Raw genomic sequence first — 19639 nt, 5'->3', positions numbered from 1 at the left:
GTCACTGCAGTGAGTAATGGTGCAGTCTCTGTACCCGGGCTGCCTGTGTTGGCATCCTGGCTCTGCCACTGACTCGCTATATGGCTGGGCAAATTATTTCTCCTCTGTGAGCCTCTGTCTTCTTGTCAGTAAAAAGGGGAACATAATAATAAATATCACATAGAACTGTTGTGAGGCTTTAATGAGTTGACCTATATATAAAGCCCTCAGACTAGTGCCTGGTATATGAAAAGCAATTAACATTAGTTATTACTATTGTTATCATATCTCATGCAGTGTAGCCACATAGTACCTTCCATCTGAGCAAAAACAGTAATAGGTCCTTGTAATGATCATAATCTACTTCGCAGCTTACCAACAAGCTAGGAAGAGAGGATGGGTAACTTTGTTAAGTCATGCTCTGAGTAAGGTTCCTTAACTGCCCCTAATTTCTGTGACTATTATCCAAGATAAATTATATTTGCCTCTCATGTTATAATGAAGGTCAAGTTTTGAACTAATATTTTTATGCTTTAACAATCTACAAAGGCAACTTAGGTCTAACACAAAATATCTCTCTCAGAGACACACAAATTATTTTGGTGTCATGAGAAAACCATTAATTTCTTAATAATATTTTCTGCCTAGTGGTAGCTTTGGTTTCTTAGCCTAGGTTATTAAAATAAAAAAAATGACCAATATTTCAAAGACATTTTTTAACCAATGACTCTACTGTCTTAAGAGTCTGGAATTTAAGAAGTAACAATAATTCTTTTCTGAAAAAGAATAAATGCAGCCCAATCAGTGTAGTTCAGCAGTTTAACATCAAGCCAGGAACCACGGGGCCACCGGTTTGGTTTGATTCCCAGTCAGGGCACATGCCTGGTTGCAGGCTCAATCCCCAGCAGGGGGCATGCAGGAGGCAGCTGATCAATGACTCTCTATCATTGATATTTCTTATCTCTCTATCCCTCTCCTGTCCTCTCTCTCCAAAAATTCAATAATCTATAATAATAAAAGGGTAATATGCTAATTAGACCGGATGTCTTCCAGATGTCATTCTGGACATCCAAAGCCAGCCTGGGTCCGGGTGCCTGTGGGTGGCCAGAGGAGGGAAGCATCCTAGGTCTCAGGTGCCTGCTGGCAGGGGCCGCAGGAGAGAAGCCCGGGTCCTGGGTGCCGGAGGGAAGCCAGTGCTGGCAGCCGGGGGAAGGAAGGCCTACTCTTGCACGAATTTTCATGCATCGGGTCTCTAGTGTGTATATAAATGTGGATAAATGTGTATCTGACTGAATGGTGTACGGGTGGTGCTTTCAGTACCATCTCTGTGTCTGACTTCATGAATGCTAAGAGGTAAGCCCTGGGCTGCTATGGCCACAATTGATTTTCTCACTTGTAAAAAGAGAAGGGTGATACATAACGTTTCATCTCCAAGCTTGATGAGTAGAGGGGTTATTATTAGGTTTCACAGAACACAAACACTTTGGAAAAGCAAAAAGGAATATATATATATATATATATATATATGTGTGTATATATATATATATATATATATATGATAAAGTAATTTTACTTTCTGACATGAGGTCATACTACTATATTTTATTCTACTAGAGAAACATAGGATGATTTATTTTCTTTTTATGAAAGAACAGAGGGACCTTGTAGTAAACAGATACCTTTAATGTTTGTTTCTTCTTCCTCATCACCCTCAGCTTTGCCCAATGCACAGACCCCTTCCCCTGTCCCAACAATGAAGTGACCAAGTCATGACCACAGAGACCGAGAAAAATATTCGAGGTATTGGAGACTCCATGGAACATTCCTTCCCCTTGCGGTGACTCCTACTTCTTCATGGAGACAGTTGGGGTCTCTTGATGCTTTGTTTTCATCCAGGGGAGGAAGGCGAGGGACAGAATTTGTGGGAGAGAAGGCAGAGAAGGGTTTCTTCTTTCATCGTAAAATGTTCCTTGTAAAAAATACGATATATACACACACACACACACACATATAAAATATATCCAGTGCAATTGCAATTGTTGTGCCAAACACTGGGAAGTGCCACCTTGGTCGATGTATTTCTGGAGTTTTAAACAGTTGTCCTACAACAGCTGCATTTCAGTAAGACGTGGGCAGGTGGCTCCAGATGATCCACTTGCCACTCATATGCAGGCTGAGGCCTCCAATGTTCACAGTCCAAAGGAAGAAAGTGTGTCTTTGTGCCTGGAGTCAGGGCTGTTGGGGGGAGTGGGCAGGAAGGGAGCTGGAGGCTTCCGAGATGAGGAAGAACGATGGGCTTCTTTTTACTTCTCTACCACAGTCTTCAATGCAAATACAAATACATGTTAAATCTGAGGATATTGACGTCAGTAGTGCTCTGATCACACTACGTATGAAATAATTCACATCAGCATAAAAAATATTCACACCAAAAAGTCCTTTTGTCTTTCCCTCCTTCCGCGATAACTTATGCTATCCTATCACCGAAGTGATCTCACCACAGATATTTCCAGTGATTTGCCCAGAAGTCATTAAACATAATTCAGAGTCTTTGGATCTGCTCTTTTGGCAGAAGGAATTATTATTAGATGAAATCTCTGAGGTGTGTGATTTGGTTTTCCCGACACAGGGAGAAGTTCGAAGTCTCTGCCTTTCCCCATGTCCTCATCCTTGAAGTGAGAGGCACAGATGCTGAGCCTTCTGGCTGGTCAGAAGGGAAAGGGAAGGGGGAACCCTGGGTCAGCAGGTCAGCTCAGGAGGGATGCACCACAGAGGGAATAGCGTCGAGCTGCAAACCAAGATCAGAAGCTGTTACAAACCCACTCCATTCAGCTCTGAGTGTCACCAAGTGCGCTAGGCAGAGACCTATGGGGAAAGGTGGGCTGTCTAAAACCAGTACAGATCCTTGCTTTTGTCCCGAGGCTGCAAACCTGAAAGCAGAGAGAAAATAAAAGAGAGAGACAGAGGGAGAAGAGAAAGAGAGAGAGGGGGAAAGCAGGAAGGGGGGGGGAGGGGAAGCACAAGATAGTTAAGGAAAGAGAAAGAGAAAGACAAACACCACTGTTTTACTGTGGAAGTCACAGAATTTATCTAAAGGGCATGAATGAGAGTAAAAGCAAAGCCAACAGAAATGCCAAATCTTCACCTGAGGGAAGGGGGAGTGGGCAAAACTACAAGCTAATGATTGTATTTATAACTCTTTTTTTATTGATTTGTCCTAAAACTAAAGAGAGCAAAAAAGTAAAGCCTTATATGAATGTGCCTTTCAAATTCAACTCTTCAAGCCAGAGACTTATTACTCTTGTTAAGTTTTATGTTTTTAAGAGATTTGCCTAATTTGGCAATTAAGTTGATATTAGTCATATATTTCTTTCCTTATAACTGTCACTTGGTGACAAGACACTCCCCCTGCCCCCTTGTGCCCCCAAGCAGCAGAGGATTTTAATCTGCACCCTGAGCAGGTCTCTAGATCAGCACTGTCCAATACAGCACATGGGAACCACAGGCGTAATTCTAAATTTTCTAACAGCCACAGTGAAAACAAGTATAAAGAAACAGGTGACACTTCGTCTTAGTGATATATTTTACGTAACCTAATATATTCAATATGCAATGTGATGAAAATAACTCAACATGCACTCAATATAAAAATATTAGTGAGATAAATTTTACTTTTTTTTGTACAAAGTTTTGAAATCCGTTGTGTATTACACACTTCGAGCACATCCCAGTTCCGCCTGGCCACATTTTTAAGTGCTCAACAGATACACGTGGCTAGCGGCCACAGAATTGAACAGCGCGGAACTAGAACCTTTCCAACAAATTGTATTTTTTAAAAAATCCTGGGTTAACATTCACCAGCTAGGTAGGTAGGGCAGGGTCCTTCTTCCCCATTCTGCCCCCAGGGTCATCTGGCTCCTGAACACAACCCCTCCATGCAGACACCTTCAGACCACCGTGTCACTGGGGTCTCCAAGGAGAAGGAAAGGGGGTCCCGGGCTGAGCCCAGGGCGGGGCCCGGGGCAGGAGGGGCCCGGGGGAGCCCAGCTCGCTCTCCGGCTTACCTGAGTCCACGCTGAGGCCCAGCCCCTGGGCCACGTCTCCTGCGGGGCTAGCGAAGGGGCCCCCGGGCGCGGCCCACGAGGCGCCGGTCGGCTCGCCCTTGGCCGAGAGCTCGCAGGGGGGGCTGCCCGGCGCGGGTGCCGGGGCGAGCGCGAGGCGGGCCGGGCGCCCGGAGGCTGCGGGCATGAGCAGCGGCCCGTAGCGCGGATCGAAGTGCGGCGCGTAGACCTCGTGCACCGCGGGCCGCGGGTAGGCGGGGGCCTGGGCGCCCAGGGCGCCGCCCAGCGCGTAGGGGTGGTGCGGGTGCGGGTGCGGGTGCGGGTGCGCCTGGTGCGGGTGCGGGTGCGCGTGGTGCGGGTGCGCGTGGTGCCAGGGCTCCGCGGCGCCCTGGTGCAGGTGGCTGTGCAGGGCGGCCGGCGAGTAGGGGTCGGCGGCGAAGGGCAGCTCCGAGTGCGCGGCGGCCAGCGGGCTGCCCAGCGGCGCGGGCACCGGCGCCTGGTACGCGCTGTTCCAGAAGGAGGCGGGGAAGCTGCGCTGGCTCATCGGGTAGGAGCCGTCTGCAGGCCGGCGAGCGGAAGAGGAGGAGAGGGGAGAAAGAGCTCGTCAACTCCGGGAAACGCGATTGCGGGCCCCCTAGGGCGGCCGGGAGAGCCGAAAGCGCAGGGCCCGCCAACGGCCGGAAAGCGGCGCCTGGGGGCGGATCGGCAGCCTACCCTTTGGGGCGGCGCCTCCCTGAGGGGGCTGCAGCCTGTGGATTCCAGGGACGGGCTCCGAAAAACCGGGGAACCCTATGGGGTGCAGGTCCGCTCCCTCGATTTTGCAGAGCCGGGGGGTGGCGGGCCGCGGAAGGGCGGAGGGGCCTCCTCCCCAAGCCCCAGTCTCGGGCTCAGGGAGTGGCACCGACCTCCTCCCGAGCTGCCTCCGCGGCCTGGGGCCGACGCGGCTTCCCTACTCCAACCCGCAGCCGCTCAAGCTGATTCCTCTTCCCGCTCTTGGTCCGCCGCCTGGCGATCTCACTGCCCCCTCTCGCGTTTCAGCCTCCCTTGTTCTTGAAAATGCGTCTCTGATAGACTAGACGTCCATAGACATATTTCGAAGTCTTGCTATTATTAGCATCCTTTCTAGAAACCTTCTTTCAGATATTTTTTCCAAGAACTCGAGCAGAACAGTAAACCAGATACACTAAAAGGGCAGCTGTATTATTTGCACAAAGGGACGCGAAGGGAAAGGTCTTTTAAGTTTTAACAAACTTCGTGCATCCAAGTGTGGATGCCACTCTTATAATTTATTATTAGTATTGTTATTATGATCACTGTTGATCCCTAGAGTCGGGGAGCATTTTAAGAGAAGAGCATTTAGATAAAATTTGTTGCCTTCAGTTAGGAGGGAGGGAAAGAAAGACATTTAACTCAAGAGGCCTTTATTGAGCACCTCTGGGGAACGCATCTGTACACATTCTAGGGAATTTAAAGTACTTTTAAAATACATTTCAAGTAATGAACAGTCTTCCTCTTAAAGATATTTAGGCACCTGAATAATAAAAAGAATGTTCTGTATTCAAAACTAATATTTTTGGAGCTTGTCTAGGCAAGGCTTTTACAAACTTTCACTCAAGGTAAAAAAATAAATAAATAAAAAGGAGAGTAAGGGTTGTCATTTCCTCCAAAATGTAGTATTTGTTTTCCTTTTTACAACAAAGTCCTGACTTCTCAGTGTGGTACATATTAAAAACTAAGCTTAGTGAGAAAGTTTACCAAATAGTTCACTCTACCCTTGTCTGGGTAATGAGGAAGGTTGAGATTTCAGAATAAAAGGGAAATGTAGTTGACTTGTCCAAGAAATCATGGTCCCAAACTAGATAAAGCAGTGCTTTCTGGGAAGGATAGAACAATAAAGAGATGTTTTGACTCTACCTAAATACTCATTTCCTTGCTACTTTATTTGCTTATTTGAAAGATGCTTTCTGCTTCAAGAATTCCCAAGTAATTGAAACCTGAGAAAAAGGCACAGGTAGGTTTTAGGAGACATTCTTCAGCACCTTTTGCTGGCAGTGGGGCCTAGGACTTTTTATTCTGGGCAAGTTTTCAGAAACTGGGTAAGGGCCCTGAAAACCTCACATTTCCACAGTGCATTTACATACATTTTCTGTTTGCTTTAGGACCATCTCCAGGGATAGTTAGGAGGGCAAGTATTATTCTAATTTTAGAGGCCAGTAAATAGAGTGACCTCAAAGAGGTTAAGAGACTTGCCCAAGGTCATAGTGCTAGGAGGCAGGGTGGAACCAACAGGCCAGCCCAGGCCTCCCAATCCCAAGGCTAGTGTTTTTCTAGGTCAATGTTCTGCTCTTCTCTGCCTCCTGCAGGAGAGATCTTCTGTCTGTGCCTATTCCTCCTTCGCTTTCCTTACCCATTTCCAAGTGCTCTCCTCACTTCTTCCCTGACACCTAGGATTCTCTCAGCTGCATCTCCTTGAGCCCCTCTAGGTGGGCCCCAGGCTGAGGGGCCTCTCTACAGGCCCTGCCATACTCACCCCGCCAGGGCCCAGAGCTCCTCGGGGCTTTGCTGCTTGTACAGCTTGGCGAGTAGCTGCTAGGCTGGCTCAGGGCCCTGCTGAAGTGTTCGTCCACCACGGAGCTGATGTCCCCCTGGAAGTAGGTGAACAGGACGCAGCGGGAGTTGATGTACTCCGCCTCTGGTGGGCGCTCTTTCTCCGGGCTGCCTTCTTCCTCCTTTATACTGGCGGGAGTCTGGCTGGAAAAAGAGGAGCTGCCGCTGCCGCTGCTGTTACTTGGGCTGGCGTTGCACTCTTGGGCCTCCTGCATTTTGGAGTAATAAGCTAGTTTCTGCTCCAAGAGAGAAGGAAGAGAGTAGTCAGTTTCAAAAGAGATGGCCAGTGGGGTTCAGGCGACACGTGCTCCTCTGATCCCTAAGGTTTCCAGGGGGGTAACTGGCATATGTGCCCCAGCGCCGTGCTCACTGATGCGGGCTGCACAGCCTGCCCCTGAGCACGGGTGGGCTTCCCGAGAAGCAGGTTGCCCTTCCTGATCTTTCTGTCATCAGGCATTGCTGCCAGGCCGCAGGCAAAACTCTGAGGTGTCAGCTTACATAATACAAATAAATAATACAATAATCATTAAGTGATAACGCAAGAATAAACTCCGTGTTTCCCATACTCGCAACTGTAAACCTACTTTTGCTTGCCCCTGTGTATTTTTCAAAACCGGCCTCCATGAGTAAAGGGCACTCAGACCAGTTAGGGCCGGGTTGTCCCCTGCCTGAATCCAGGGCAGAAACACAAGAGGTGGGATTAAGCATCCTCATGACGGAACATGAAAACCCACTCCACACGCCCAGGCTGCAAAGGAAGCCCCGCCACCGAATGGAAGGTTTGAAACGGTTCCACTTAGGAAAGAATCATGTGGGTGAACAGGTGAATGACATCCTGACATGGGTCGTTGTTATACACGCCAGTGGATGTTTGTTTGGTTGCCCATATACTTTCCATTTAAGAGTCTGTCTCAGTTTTTAAAGAGATCTTTTTTTGAGTAAAGAAAAACCAATGGGTTATGAGAATTCCCAGCCTTGCCATCTCTGGGCACATTGAGGAAATGAGTAATAAAAAGGAACCAAGGAAAATCTTGGCGGCGAGGCTCTGTAAATCGTGACTAACTGATAGTGATTTTAAAAGATGAAGTGCAACTACTGTAAACATTTTCTTAGAAATGAGAAATGGATTGGATGTAATGTTAAAGCATTATGCAGGCAGAGATGGCCTGGCCATGCAAAAATGAACAGAGATCTTCATGCAATAGATTGGTCCAGGGCCAGGGAGGAGAAAGGAACAGAGAGACAGAAAACCACCCCACCTCTCCTCTTTGCAATAGTTCCAGCCTGGGAAGGAGCTGGGTTCAGATGCTGAAGTCAAAAGAGCCATTTAGCAATATCACTACTTCTACCCTATTCCCGCTTGGCTTACAATGAGAGGCTCTGATGAGTCCTAAAATTAACATTGAGACTCAACAATCTCCTGGCTGGGAAGTGAAAAGAGGAGGAGGAGGGAAAAAGCAAAAGCCGAATAGATGTTTTGAATTTGTGAGCAGAACTGGTGAAAGCCTGGGCTCTGTCGGACATTGGAGTGTATTTCAATTCCCCCAAAGCAGGAATCTAGGCCCTCACTTTCCAACCTGGTCAGGCCTCCCACGAGCCCCAGGATGTGATCTGGGTCTTTTCCTGGACCACTGTCCTCACTTTTCGCCACTTCAGCTGTGGAAACAGAAAGAACTGCTCACCAGATGCAGCCCAGAGAACAGATAAATAGGAATAATTAAAGGAAACTTGAGTTTGCAGAACCGGGGTTAAGTGGTCTTATTAACAGTGCATTTGTTGATGGCAGGGCAGCCCAATTTGGAACTCCATCTCCTCAAAGGTCAAGTATTAGCTATGAAGTTTGCCTCTGCCCAGTCAACTGTACCCCAGTAATATCCCCCCAAACTGTGCAAAGCAAAGATGATAAAACCAGTGCTTTTCCTATGGGACTCTCTGTAACGAATCCTCTGATTCTGAAATTAATGGGCTTGATCGTCTGGGCATTGAAACGGGAAAAAAAGTATGCCTTATATAAGTTTGCAGGGATGAGAACGAGAATCTCTGCATCTCCAACAGAAAGACGGACACAGGCTTTGGCTTTTGTTGGGACCAAAGCTTGGTTTTCCGTGGGCAAGCTTTGCTCCCATCTCCCTGCACCCGCACTGGGCTCAGACGAATCTGGAGTCCAGCAGACACTGAGAAAACAATCCAGCGGGCGCCATCCTCCTCGAGTATTCCCGGCAAACCCGCATTAGCGGGGCTTAGTCGCCTTCCGAGAAAGCAAACGGAAGGGTGAGCTCAATCTACCGGTGGCAGCGCGGGCCATCCCGGCATCCGGGCGGCGCCTGCCGCTGGTCCCACGCCCGGACCCGAGCGGAGGCGCCCTGGACCTCGGGGTTCGGGTCTCGGGGTCTGCAGACGCCTCGGCGCCTCCGCGGTCCCGGCCCCTCGCGGGCACGTACCTGGTGGTAGGGGGTGTAGGCGGTGGCGAAGTAAGGCTGGTGAGGACCGTAGACTTGGTACATAACATCCAGACAGCTCATGGCTCTCCGCAGCGGAGCCGGCTTAGAGGGTTACCATCCACTCGGGGTCGGCGGGGCGCAGGGATGCTGCATGGGCGGCCCTGGGACCCCGGCTCCGGTGTCATCGGCGAAGGAGCGGGGGCAGCGCGCCCCGCGGCTCGGGCTCCCGCTCGCACGCCCCGCCCGCGCCCCAGCAGCTGCAGCCCCGACCGCGCTCGCTCCGGGACAGAAGCGCCCGGGCTCCGGCGCGTGGGCATTTAAACCCCACGCCGTCAAGCGGGCGTGCTGACGCCACTCGGAGGCCACGGGGGGGAGGGGAGGATGGAGGGCGGGGACCGGGGGGCCAATGGAGAGTGGAGGACGGGGACCCGAGGAGATGCGGGTGCGTTTCCCCGGGCGCAGCCTGGGTACTGAGCCCCGAGGCTTCGTGCCTGGAGGCGTCGGGATGCCGGCCGGGCGAAAGCAGGAGGGACGGGGGCCGCAGGGAGGTGGGGAGGAGGGAAGGAGGGCTCTTACATCTGAAAGGAGAAAGGAAGCTGATGCGAGGTGGGAAAAGGCTCGGGGGAGAGCGCCGGCCGCGCGCCGGGGAGTAGAGTGTGCGTGCGTCCGGGGGTCGCGCGGCGGGCAGGGGCGCCCTGGGCTCGGGGTGAAGTCCAGCCGCGCTCCCTAGGAATTCCCTGGGGGACCCGGTCCTCGCAGGCTGGACGTCTAAGGAGCCCGGGCCCTGCTCCCCGGCGGGGGAAGGCGCTCTGCGGGGCGCGGCAGCGGCTGGAGCCTGGATCCGCGGTCTGGCTCCGCTTCCTCGCACCTCTTCCGACCCGATGCACCGCCGCCGGCTCCCCCAGCTCTACCCCGCTCCCGGGGCGGGTCCTCCTGCCCCTCCGGCGGCCGATCCCGCCCCTTTCTCTTTGATGTGCTCCACCCGAACCCGCCAGGTTCGCGTGGCTCTCGCCCCGCCTCTGGCTCCTGCGGTGCGAGTTGCTTTCGAGGAGTCCCGGAGGCCCTACCCAGCCCCCCGGCCGCCGCGCGTGGCTCCCGGGGCGTCCGGGGAAGTTTCGGTAACTCTGAGACAAGAAGGCGTCCGCTGCCAGGAGTTACCCTAGGGCGTGCACGGAGGTCAGAGAGGTCTTTCGCTGCTGCCTCTGCAGCCCTTTAGACAGAAGCTGCGATTTTCTGTCTCACTTGAGAGGTGAAGGGGTGTGCACAACCGTGAGACACGCATCGCCATTCTCTCTCCTGCCCCGACCGAGAGTATTCCTGGCTCCCACCTGCTCCCTGCGACGCTAGGTGCTCCCCGTCCTCCCCAAGCACCACTCACACCCTCTCCCGGGAGGGGCTGTCACGAGTTTAGGAGTAAACTGAGCCAGGCTCTCTGACGCTGTCAGGTGGCGACGGGCGGACGGGCGGTGGGCCAGACTTGGGGTGGGGGGTGGGGGGGGGGACGGGGCGAGGGGCAGAGTTGGGCAGCCTTGAGAGCCCAGACCCCGGGAAGAGGCAGAATGGATGACTGATGCAAGCGAACTCCGCTTATTCTCCAATTTAAACGCAACAAACAGTCTGGCCTCGGTTCCCAGGCTATAAAACTGCGAACAAATGCACACTCATAGAGATGTATTGTTTCTATAATATGATTATTTTTTAAGTAAATGGTTTTGGGGTGGAATTTTTGGTTCTGCCCGAATTATAAATGGGCAATGGCTCCATGTCTCCAATTCCATTTCTAGATGGTGAGCCCGCCTGGGCGCTGGGAGAGTTTCTTTGATGAACTGTAATGTATCTGTTTGAAAGAAAATTAAAATAAAAAAATAAAGGCACCCCTTAATCCGGTTTTACTGAGCCTCTTCCTTCAGAAGCGAGGCTGAGCTCTGCTAGTTTCTGGAACCTCTCGCTCTTGACGTGGCACACCCATTTTTGTGTGTGTGTGTGTTTTTTTTGGGGGGGGGGGTCCTGCTCCCCGCCCCGCGCAGGCCTGGGCCAGGTCTCAGGTGCTGCCGGACCCCAGGTGCCCACGCGGCCGCGCCCAGCACAGGTCATGGCGAGTAGGCGCGGCCCCGCGGGGGCCACTGTCAGTCCCTGGACAGAGGGGCTCCCCCTGGCTTCCTCCTGTAGGGACGTCTCCTGGCGCCGCAGCCCGGGCTCCGTGGCAGGCGACCCGCAACACTTCGCGGGTGGAGAAAGCCGCAGGAGGGGAGGCCGGATTGCACGTCTCGCCATCGGATGCTGGGCTGTCGTCCTCGCCGTCCAGGAGCCACCTCCTGTCCCTTACGCCCCCTCACTTTGACATTTTTGTTTACCTTTGGCCATGCGACTAGAGAAGAACTCTGATTTCCCCACAAATTCGGGAGACAGTAAGGACAACGACGACGACGACGACGACGGGAGCAGCGATTTCCCACATCTGGAAAGAAGGAAGAGAAGAGACTATGACCCCAGTTGCCTAAGGCTGCTTTCTCTTCCCATTTCTCAACCTCTCCTACTTGAAACGGTTTTCCCAGCCTGGCCAAAGCCCAGGAAGGGCACTTACTGTCCGCACAGGAGGTAAAAGGAGCACAGGGGATCGGGTGGGCGTCCACCTTGAACCCAGGCAGGAAAGCGCTGTGCTCTCCCCAGACTCAAAGTGAGGGGAGAAAATCAGCAGTCCGCAGTTTTAAAACATGCCCACGCCAGGAGCACACTCAGCCCTTTCTGTAGCTCTGAGATGCTGTCATTCACAGGAGGGTGGCCCTTCTCCCTTTGACAGATCCCCTCTCGTTTCTACGCTGAAGTGGAAAATAAAACAACTCAATTCAAACCTCCTCCAGCCGTTCAAAACACCAGGACACCCACACTTCACAGAAGTCAGGTTTTGGTTCAGACCCTTGCGATAAAGGAAAAAACTGGGGGGGGGGGGGTCTCTCTCTGCCGCTCACCCAGTTATTTTAGAAGAGACGAAGAGGCTGCAAACCAAACAGTTACATTTCCTGAAACTTGGGTCTACTGGACAAATGTACCAACACCCGCAGAAAGATGAACCGATTGCATCTAATCGAATTTCCTTTTAACCTCCTAACTGGGCAGAGACAAGATCAAAACTTCCTCTAGAAATGAATTCAGTTTATGAAGCTTCATAGCAATTTATTGAGCTGCCAGTAAGGAGTTTGCCATATGAAAATTAAGTCAATGCCACCAAAATTTCCTTTTAGTACTCTAGTTCTAGTGTGCAATTCGAAGAATAACTAGAACTGTGAAAATCAAAGTTACTTTTATTCTCAAAGTTCACACATGAAGTTAAATGACTTTGGAATGAATACATTACCGCCTGCATGTTCCTGTCTACCTTGCCATCTTATTCTGAAAACTGCAAAGAAGCAGTTTAGGAAAGACGTGTGGATAGAAGTGATTTGGTGAACTGACCTGCAGCTAGCCCAGGCCCTCCCGTGCCCACGGTTTATGTAGATCATTGAGGGTTGGCATTTTGTGCCACCTTGTTCTGCCAAGCGAATGGGATGAACACAATCACAATCTCATGGACGTTTATATGCCTAAGCCCATTTTGCCTGCTTTTCAGAGCAGAGATGTGTTTGGAATTTGAAGAGTGGCTGACAAGATTTTGTGGATTCAAACTATTAATAGTATTAGTTGAAAATAGGTCTGCAAAAGCCAGCTTTTTTAGGCATGGAGTGTCACTTAGCAATGATACTCTAGTAATTAATGGAGAGGCTGGATGGTGATTTTAATTAAAGAAATAAAAAAGAGAAATTTCTGTACTCTGAAACCTTACTAAAACGCTAAGCGGAGGGACTCCAGTTTGACTTCTTAGTGAAAAACCAAGGAAAAGAAGGTTCAATTATTTTCATACAAACTTAGAGTAGTTCTTAACAGTGTTTTCAAGTAAAAATCCTCCATGGTCTGGCCTGGTGAATAGTTGAGACTGCTCTGTAATTATTGACATATGTTTGATTATTATAAGAATGTTAAACTTTTCCTCCTTATATTTTAAAGATATTTTATGTCAAGTATGTCATCTTCAGCATAGGTGAAATAATCACAACTTTCTGAATTTAATTTTCTCTTGAATTCATGCTGACATTAATGGCCAGTTCTAAGAATGGAAATGTATTTAATACCATATTTATCTTTCAGAAATGCTATTTTTAATGAGTCTTTACAAAATGCATAGTAAAAAGACATTACTATACAAATTAATTCATATGACCCAAACTTTTAGAAATGATAACAAGTGCTGAAATAAAAATTTGGAATAGATGTGTGTAAAATATTTTGGTTTGTTAGATTTTTACAAGGGAGGAAAAGTTAGAAATTTACAATCTCTGATATTTACTTGGACACAAAGAGTTAAGTCAAAAGGCATGTATCAATTATTTTTTAATGGGAAGAAGTTGTTTTTCATCTTTACTTGGCTAGAAAACGCACTTTACTTGCCTTAAATTTCTGACAATAGTGAAAAAAAAATTTTTTTGAGACACAATCCGGTCATGCCAGCCTTGAAATTAGCATAGGTATGAAAAGCCTTTTGAAAGATAAATAGAGGAATCTGCAGGTTCAGAACTTGGAAGTGGACTGGAGGATTTAAACTGTTGACTTAGATATTTGACAGTATTGTTGTTGACCCATTCCCAAAGTGTTGTTTATAAATGCCATGTCAGCAGGATGCGAAAGGGCTCAGAAGGAGGCCACAGCAGTCACAGACGGTGAAGATGCCCATCTGAGGGTGGCGTCCTGTCATGTGCTTCAAGAGTTCTTGAAACAGCTTCTTAGACACTGTCAGAGGAAGCTCCTCTCGGCATGTGCGGAGGAATTTTTAGCACTGACTGGTAGGCTGGCATTGTCTGTCTTTCATTTCTTCGGTAATTGTGACTGACTTTAAGCACATTTCATGATGACATAAATAAATTTGATTATGCGTTAAGTAAAATCATGTAGTCTGAGGTTCAATGGTGCATCGGAACACTTAGCCCAGCAGACCCCAAAGCTGAACACACTTTTAATTTTCTTCTTAACTTTACACAATAAATACTGTGCATCATATTTTAAGAGGAAATCCAGTTGTTAATGATGAAATTTAAACTTCATTGGCTATTTTTTTTATGATAGGCATGAATCAATCAATTGTAAAATAATCCAACCTGTGACATTATCTGAAAAAATTTAAAAAGCTTAAAATTTTGAAATGTAAAATTACAAAAACAGCATATCATTTTTTATGCCTTATGCACAATATTGCCACACAGAGAGTGCAGGTGGATAGTTGGTATTTCTCTAACTAACCATGTAAAAAATCATACTGAAAAAAATCCAGGTCTCAAAGTGGCTTTCACCAAGGAAACTTCTTTTCATATTAGTAAATTAATGCTTATACTTCTAAGCACAGCTAATTCTTTAAAAAAAAATTTTTTTTATTGATTTCAGAGAGGAAGGGAAAGGGAGACAGTGATAGAAACGTCAACGATGAGAGAGACTCAGTGATCGACTGCCTTCTGCATGCCCCCCCACTGGGAATTGAGCCTGCAACCTGGGCATGTGCCCTCGACCAGAATGGAACTCGGGACCCTTCAGTCCCCAGGCCCACGTTCCATCCACTGAGCCAAACCGGCTAGGGGCCACAGCTAATACTTTCTCCAAACACGTGTACTCAGAATATGGTCAGGACCTTAGTAATGGCTGTTGATGTTTGTAAATATTTTAAGAAGAGAGTGATTCTGAAATGGTTCAAAATAGACACCTGTTTTCATCCCTTAGCTTTCTTTTTATCTCTGGGAATTCAATGGCAACATAAATTTGAAGCCTGAATCTGCATCAGCGTATATAGAGCTTTGTTCCTGGGTATATGGGGGCGTCGCTATTGCAAGGCACTACGCTATTCCTTCGGGTAAACTATTGTGTAATGCAGCATGATAACACCATCACCAAACAACTACTGTTGTTGGGAAAATAGGCTGTATCTGTGCATTTAAAATAAAGTGCTAAATTAAGGCAACTATACAAACAAGTTAGAAGGAAACAAAGGTTCTTTTTTCACCTTGGGTAGTTGATCTGTAAACTAGAGTTATTTCAGTAGAAAGAAAATCCCAAATCATAGGTGTCAAAAAGAAGACATTTCAAAGCACATGTGGCCCAATAGTTCTGTAGGCAAGTAGCTGGAGAGAAGCCATGTCTGTGAGAAGGGGAGGGAAAAGGTGGGAGGGATGCTGTTGATTGCCACCTTTGAAGCACTTGAGGTGTGGTGGCAGACTTAATCCCTGAGTGCCTGTAGCTCTAAAGGTCACATACTTGGGGATCTCAGCCCACTGGCCGCATTTCATGGGACCTTGCCTGCCTTCTCTGTGAAGGCAATACAACCTCAGCTGATGACATTACTTAGCTGCTTTCTTAAGAATGGAGGAGGCTGAATGGAAGCAGTGATGACTGGATAGCAAGACTCAGGCATCTGACTGCGGTGTGACTCTCAGTTTGTTCATCTGCAGAAGAAGACACTGGACTAGGTGATCTCTGTCTAAGGATGCTCATGGCCCAAACTCTGAAAACTCATGTTAGATTTGAAAATAGTGTATAAATAATGTTTATAAACATTTCTGACATTATTTGCAACCTGCAATCCTTCTTAAAAAATAGCACATTATAAATTTTACCTGAAAATAAATAATTTTGTGTTCCCAAATTCTTAAAGGTGAGACAGAATTAGCACTTTATATGTATTTTATTAAATCTTTCTAACAGCCCTATTATTATATTCATTTTATATATTAGGGGGCTGATGTTTAGGAGTTCAATAATCCTCCTGAGGTCACAGAGCCAATTGTGGGAGAGCCAGTTACACATATTTGCATTTTACTGATTCCACAACCTCTCCTCTAATAGCTGGCTAGCATGGTTTCCCACTCTAAGTCCCGAGAAGGATTTACTTGGATCTAGGTTTTGCTTAGGGAATTGCTCCACAAATGCTCAGTTAAGATCTTAATGGTTGTATAATGTTCCAATATTAACTTAGCAGGGCCTGGGATTTAAGCATCTATTAATAGCTTATATCTTGATAAACATTGAATTGCACAAATAACTTTGATTTGGTACTAACCAGATTGCAACAGGTTTATCATAGTAACATGGTGTTTTGTTTGTTTGTTTTTTTGGTATTATTTTCTTCTATATTCTAACAAATATATTCTCTTTACAGTCTGACAGTAAAAACCAAAATTTATAAATTGTCTTTACTACATGATATTAGAGGCTACTGGCTATTTTCCCTAGTTTTAGTTGGAAATAGATATTCTTATATTTTATAAACAATTATATGGTTCAGAGTCCCATTGGATAAGTGTACTCATAACCTAAGTCCTGACCACTGCAGAAATGAAGAACACATCTATAAAATTCAGATTTTACAGAGTAAGAAAAGTATCTTTTTTAAATCAAGCATTTCCTTGTCTATTTCCCCTAGTTTTATCATATGTAATGGACATTCTTTAAAAATATATTTAGTTTTGTGTGTTTATGAGCTTCATGCAAATTAATTCATACTACATATATTCTTCTGTGGCCTACTTCTTTTTCTAAATTTTATCTTTTTTGCTATTCATTCATGTTGATACGTAAAGCTGTAGTCTATTTTCTGCTGTGTATACTGCTGTATGATGATCTGTTGTAGAGAATAAAAACACAATTTATTCTGTTATTGATGAGCATTTAAGTTGTTTATAATTTTTTGATATTGAAAAAAATGCAGCTATGAATATGTCTACTGGTATAAACAAGAATTTTTCTAAAGAAATACCTAGGAATGAAATGGCTAGTTATAGGGTTAACATATGCCCAACTTTACTAATTAATGCCAAAATATATTTATGTTATTGATTATACCCATTTATACTCACACCAAAAGGGGATGGGACAGTTCCTGTTTCTAAACATTCTTGCTAACTCTTGATCTTATCAATTTTTAAATTGGCCAATATGTTCCCCCTTTTTATTTTCTAAACGATTTTGTGTATGATAGAATATTCTAGCAAATATCGCTTGCAGAGGTTAACACATAGCCCCCGAACCTGTTCCTGGAGTTCTTTTAAAAAGACACTGTATATCCCTGTTAATGAAAATTTAAATCTCTTTGTCGTGAAAAGATTAGAGTTTGGGAAAATTATAGCAGCAAAGTATCCACATGGGTTGGATCTAGTATTGTTTATCTTTTTCTTGCACGTGTTACCTAGATTCTTCTTTATGATGAAGATAATTCACATCTGTGCTTTGGGGTAATGCACATTTGTATATGAAGTCTAATAAAAGTTGAATACAGGAAAAAAGGGAGATAGTAATTCACCATCTCCTGACTGGTCAGTAGTCTTGGAAAGTATCCAGCAATTTGAAAAGAAAAAAGTTTGCTTGTTAAAAGTTGGGGATTTCCTTGCTAGGGAGGATGGGTAGACTTGCAAGCTCTTTGGGAAAGTAGCGTGGGGAAATGACAATCACACCTCAAAACTTATGTTTCTCAGCTGCTGGAAAAGGAAGTGTAGGTAATCAAATACATTTTGCTCTGAAAGTCAGGGAGCACAGAGAATAATCATCTTCTTCAGGAACAAGTGTTCTTTGTTTAACTGTTGCATGGTTAGAACCCACGGTTGTTAAATCAGGTCACCATACCAATTTATTCCAATGGATTATCACAGCAACTGACTCTGGGCACATTTTCCATAAAATCTTTATTGTAAAGGTTCAGCTCCTTCACAACTGCCAGGAGATTTGGTTACTGCTTGTAGTAACTGCTCATTTATGTTATTCAGTCCCGTAACAAGGACCTTCAAAACATCTTACTTGACATATCCCGTTTCTACACCACCAAGATAGGCTTCAAGTGAAATGCCTTTCTTGTGTCTCAACTTTAAGTCTGCCTTAAAGTTGAGACACAAGTGCACTTCAGAATTTAAATGGAGTGGAATAAATAAGTGAACATGCAAGAGTGACCTAATTTACATTTGCATTTCCAGCCTAACTGTTGAGGTTTATCAGGAGAGTCTGAGATACATCAAGTACTCAACACTTACTCTTGACTTGTAACTTGCAGTTACAAGGTAAATAAATTTCACAGGTGGTGAGTGAGGTGTCAAAAATGGAAGACACAATAAGTTGGAGAAAAATTACCAATCAAGTTGACAACAAATAAAAAGTATGTGTGACATCATATATTATCTGACTTAAAGTAGGCAAAATAAATAACAACTGGAATTCAGTATTATTGCACATGTTTAGGTATTCTATGATGGATTGATGGTGTTTGGATGAGTAATAGCATAGCAAAATGTGACCAAACGTAGTTTTCTTGCTTTCATTTTAGCAAAATTGCTAATTATGTTGTCATGAAGATATTAACAAAATTTGTTTTCTATAAAAAATAATGTCTGGGGTTAATAGGGGGGATGAGGACACATTTGTAATACCTTAATTAATAATAATATAAAAAATAAAATAAAATAAAATAAAAAAATAAATAAAATAATGTCAAACTAAACCACTTTTTTGGAAGTACTGTAGTTTTTTGATAGTTATTATTAACTTTAATTTGGAGAAACATTGCTCTCCTGAGGCAGTAGTGACTGGAATTGTCAATAAGGTTCTTAAAGGAGTTATTACATTTAGAAATAAACCATGAATTTTACAAATCAGGTTTAAACATTGTTATAGTTTAGCACATGAGAAATTACCTTTGTTTCAGAAAATATTACATTTTAATTTCATCCTATAAATTGTTGACAAAATTCACTATCTCTATAAGCAATATCTAAAGTACATTTTAAGTGTGTTTCTTTCAAAAATTTTAATATATATATATATATTCCAAAGAAAAAATAGTAGTATATTGATCAACTATAATTTAATCTCCATGGGCCAGGAAATAGTATACATGGAAATTCACTTAAGGATTATTTATATGTGAAGCAACTTCACAGTCAGGTGAACTTGTTTCCCCATGTTTTAATTGCCTTATAGTTTATTGGAATGTTATTTATATAGCGTATTGTACATATTCTTAATTTAAACACTGTCTTTAAATTTTTTAAAAGTTTAAAATTGTTGCTACAATTTGAAATTGCTAAGGTTCTACCTGTTGGCTTTTGGTAAATATGCTAACATTATTAATAGCAAGCAATAGTATCATACCAATACCAGTAACTGTGGCTACTACAAGCTCAAAATTAATTTCATTTCCTGCCAATGTCCATAATTCACTCTTTGAGGATCTTCTGTGGTTTGGCTTAACTTTGTCCATCTCATAGCTGGACTAAATTAAATTTAATTGCTTTACAAACACTTAGTCAGGATTCCCTGGTCACATGTCCAAGAGTGGTTTTAAAGTTACATTTGATATGTTTCATAAAGATGTTCTATTTTTGAGTGGGTCCAGAATACATTGCAGGCAATTTTTAAATTGTTACCCAAAAGTCATTATTATCTGCACAGTTGAGGCCATGTCTCTTAGTAAGAAATTCAAAGTATGTAGTGAAC

General features: G+C 45.3%; 1 protein-coding gene across 2 annotated transcripts; it reads right to left on the bottom strand.

Moving 5' to 3' along the window:
* Window positions 1-1644: 1644 nt before the first annotated feature.
* On the bottom strand, window positions 1645-9451 carry VGLL2 (vestigial like family member 2). Of its 2 annotated transcripts, none has more exons than XM_036318266.1 (4): window positions 9089-9451; window positions 6571-6883; window positions 4044-4598; window positions 1645-2909 (listed from the first exon to the last, which is right to left on the bottom strand). In XM_036318266.1, the coding sequence occupies exons 1-4, from the start codon at window positions 9167-9169 to the stop codon at window positions 2866-2868; spliced, it is 993 nt and encodes a 330-aa protein (XP_036174159.1). In that variant the 5' UTR covers window positions 9170-9451; the 3' UTR covers window positions 1645-2865. The 2 variants fall into 2 exon arrangements, with proteins under 2 accessions (XP_036174159.1, XP_036174160.1); XM_036318267.1 differs by having other exon boundaries at window positions 1645-2767.
* Window positions 9452-19639: the final 10188 nt, after the last annotated feature.

Source organism: Myotis myotis, unplaced genomic scaffold, assembly GCF_014108235.1.
Source record: "Myotis myotis isolate mMyoMyo1 unplaced genomic scaffold, mMyoMyo1.p scaffold_m19_p_7, whole genome shotgun sequence".
In the NCBI taxonomy this organism is placed as follows: domain Eukaryota; kingdom Metazoa; phylum Chordata; class Mammalia; order Chiroptera; family Vespertilionidae; genus Myotis; species Myotis myotis.
Note: the sequence above shows the minus strand (reverse complement) of the source record. Positions and strands in the feature narration are given on the sequence as shown.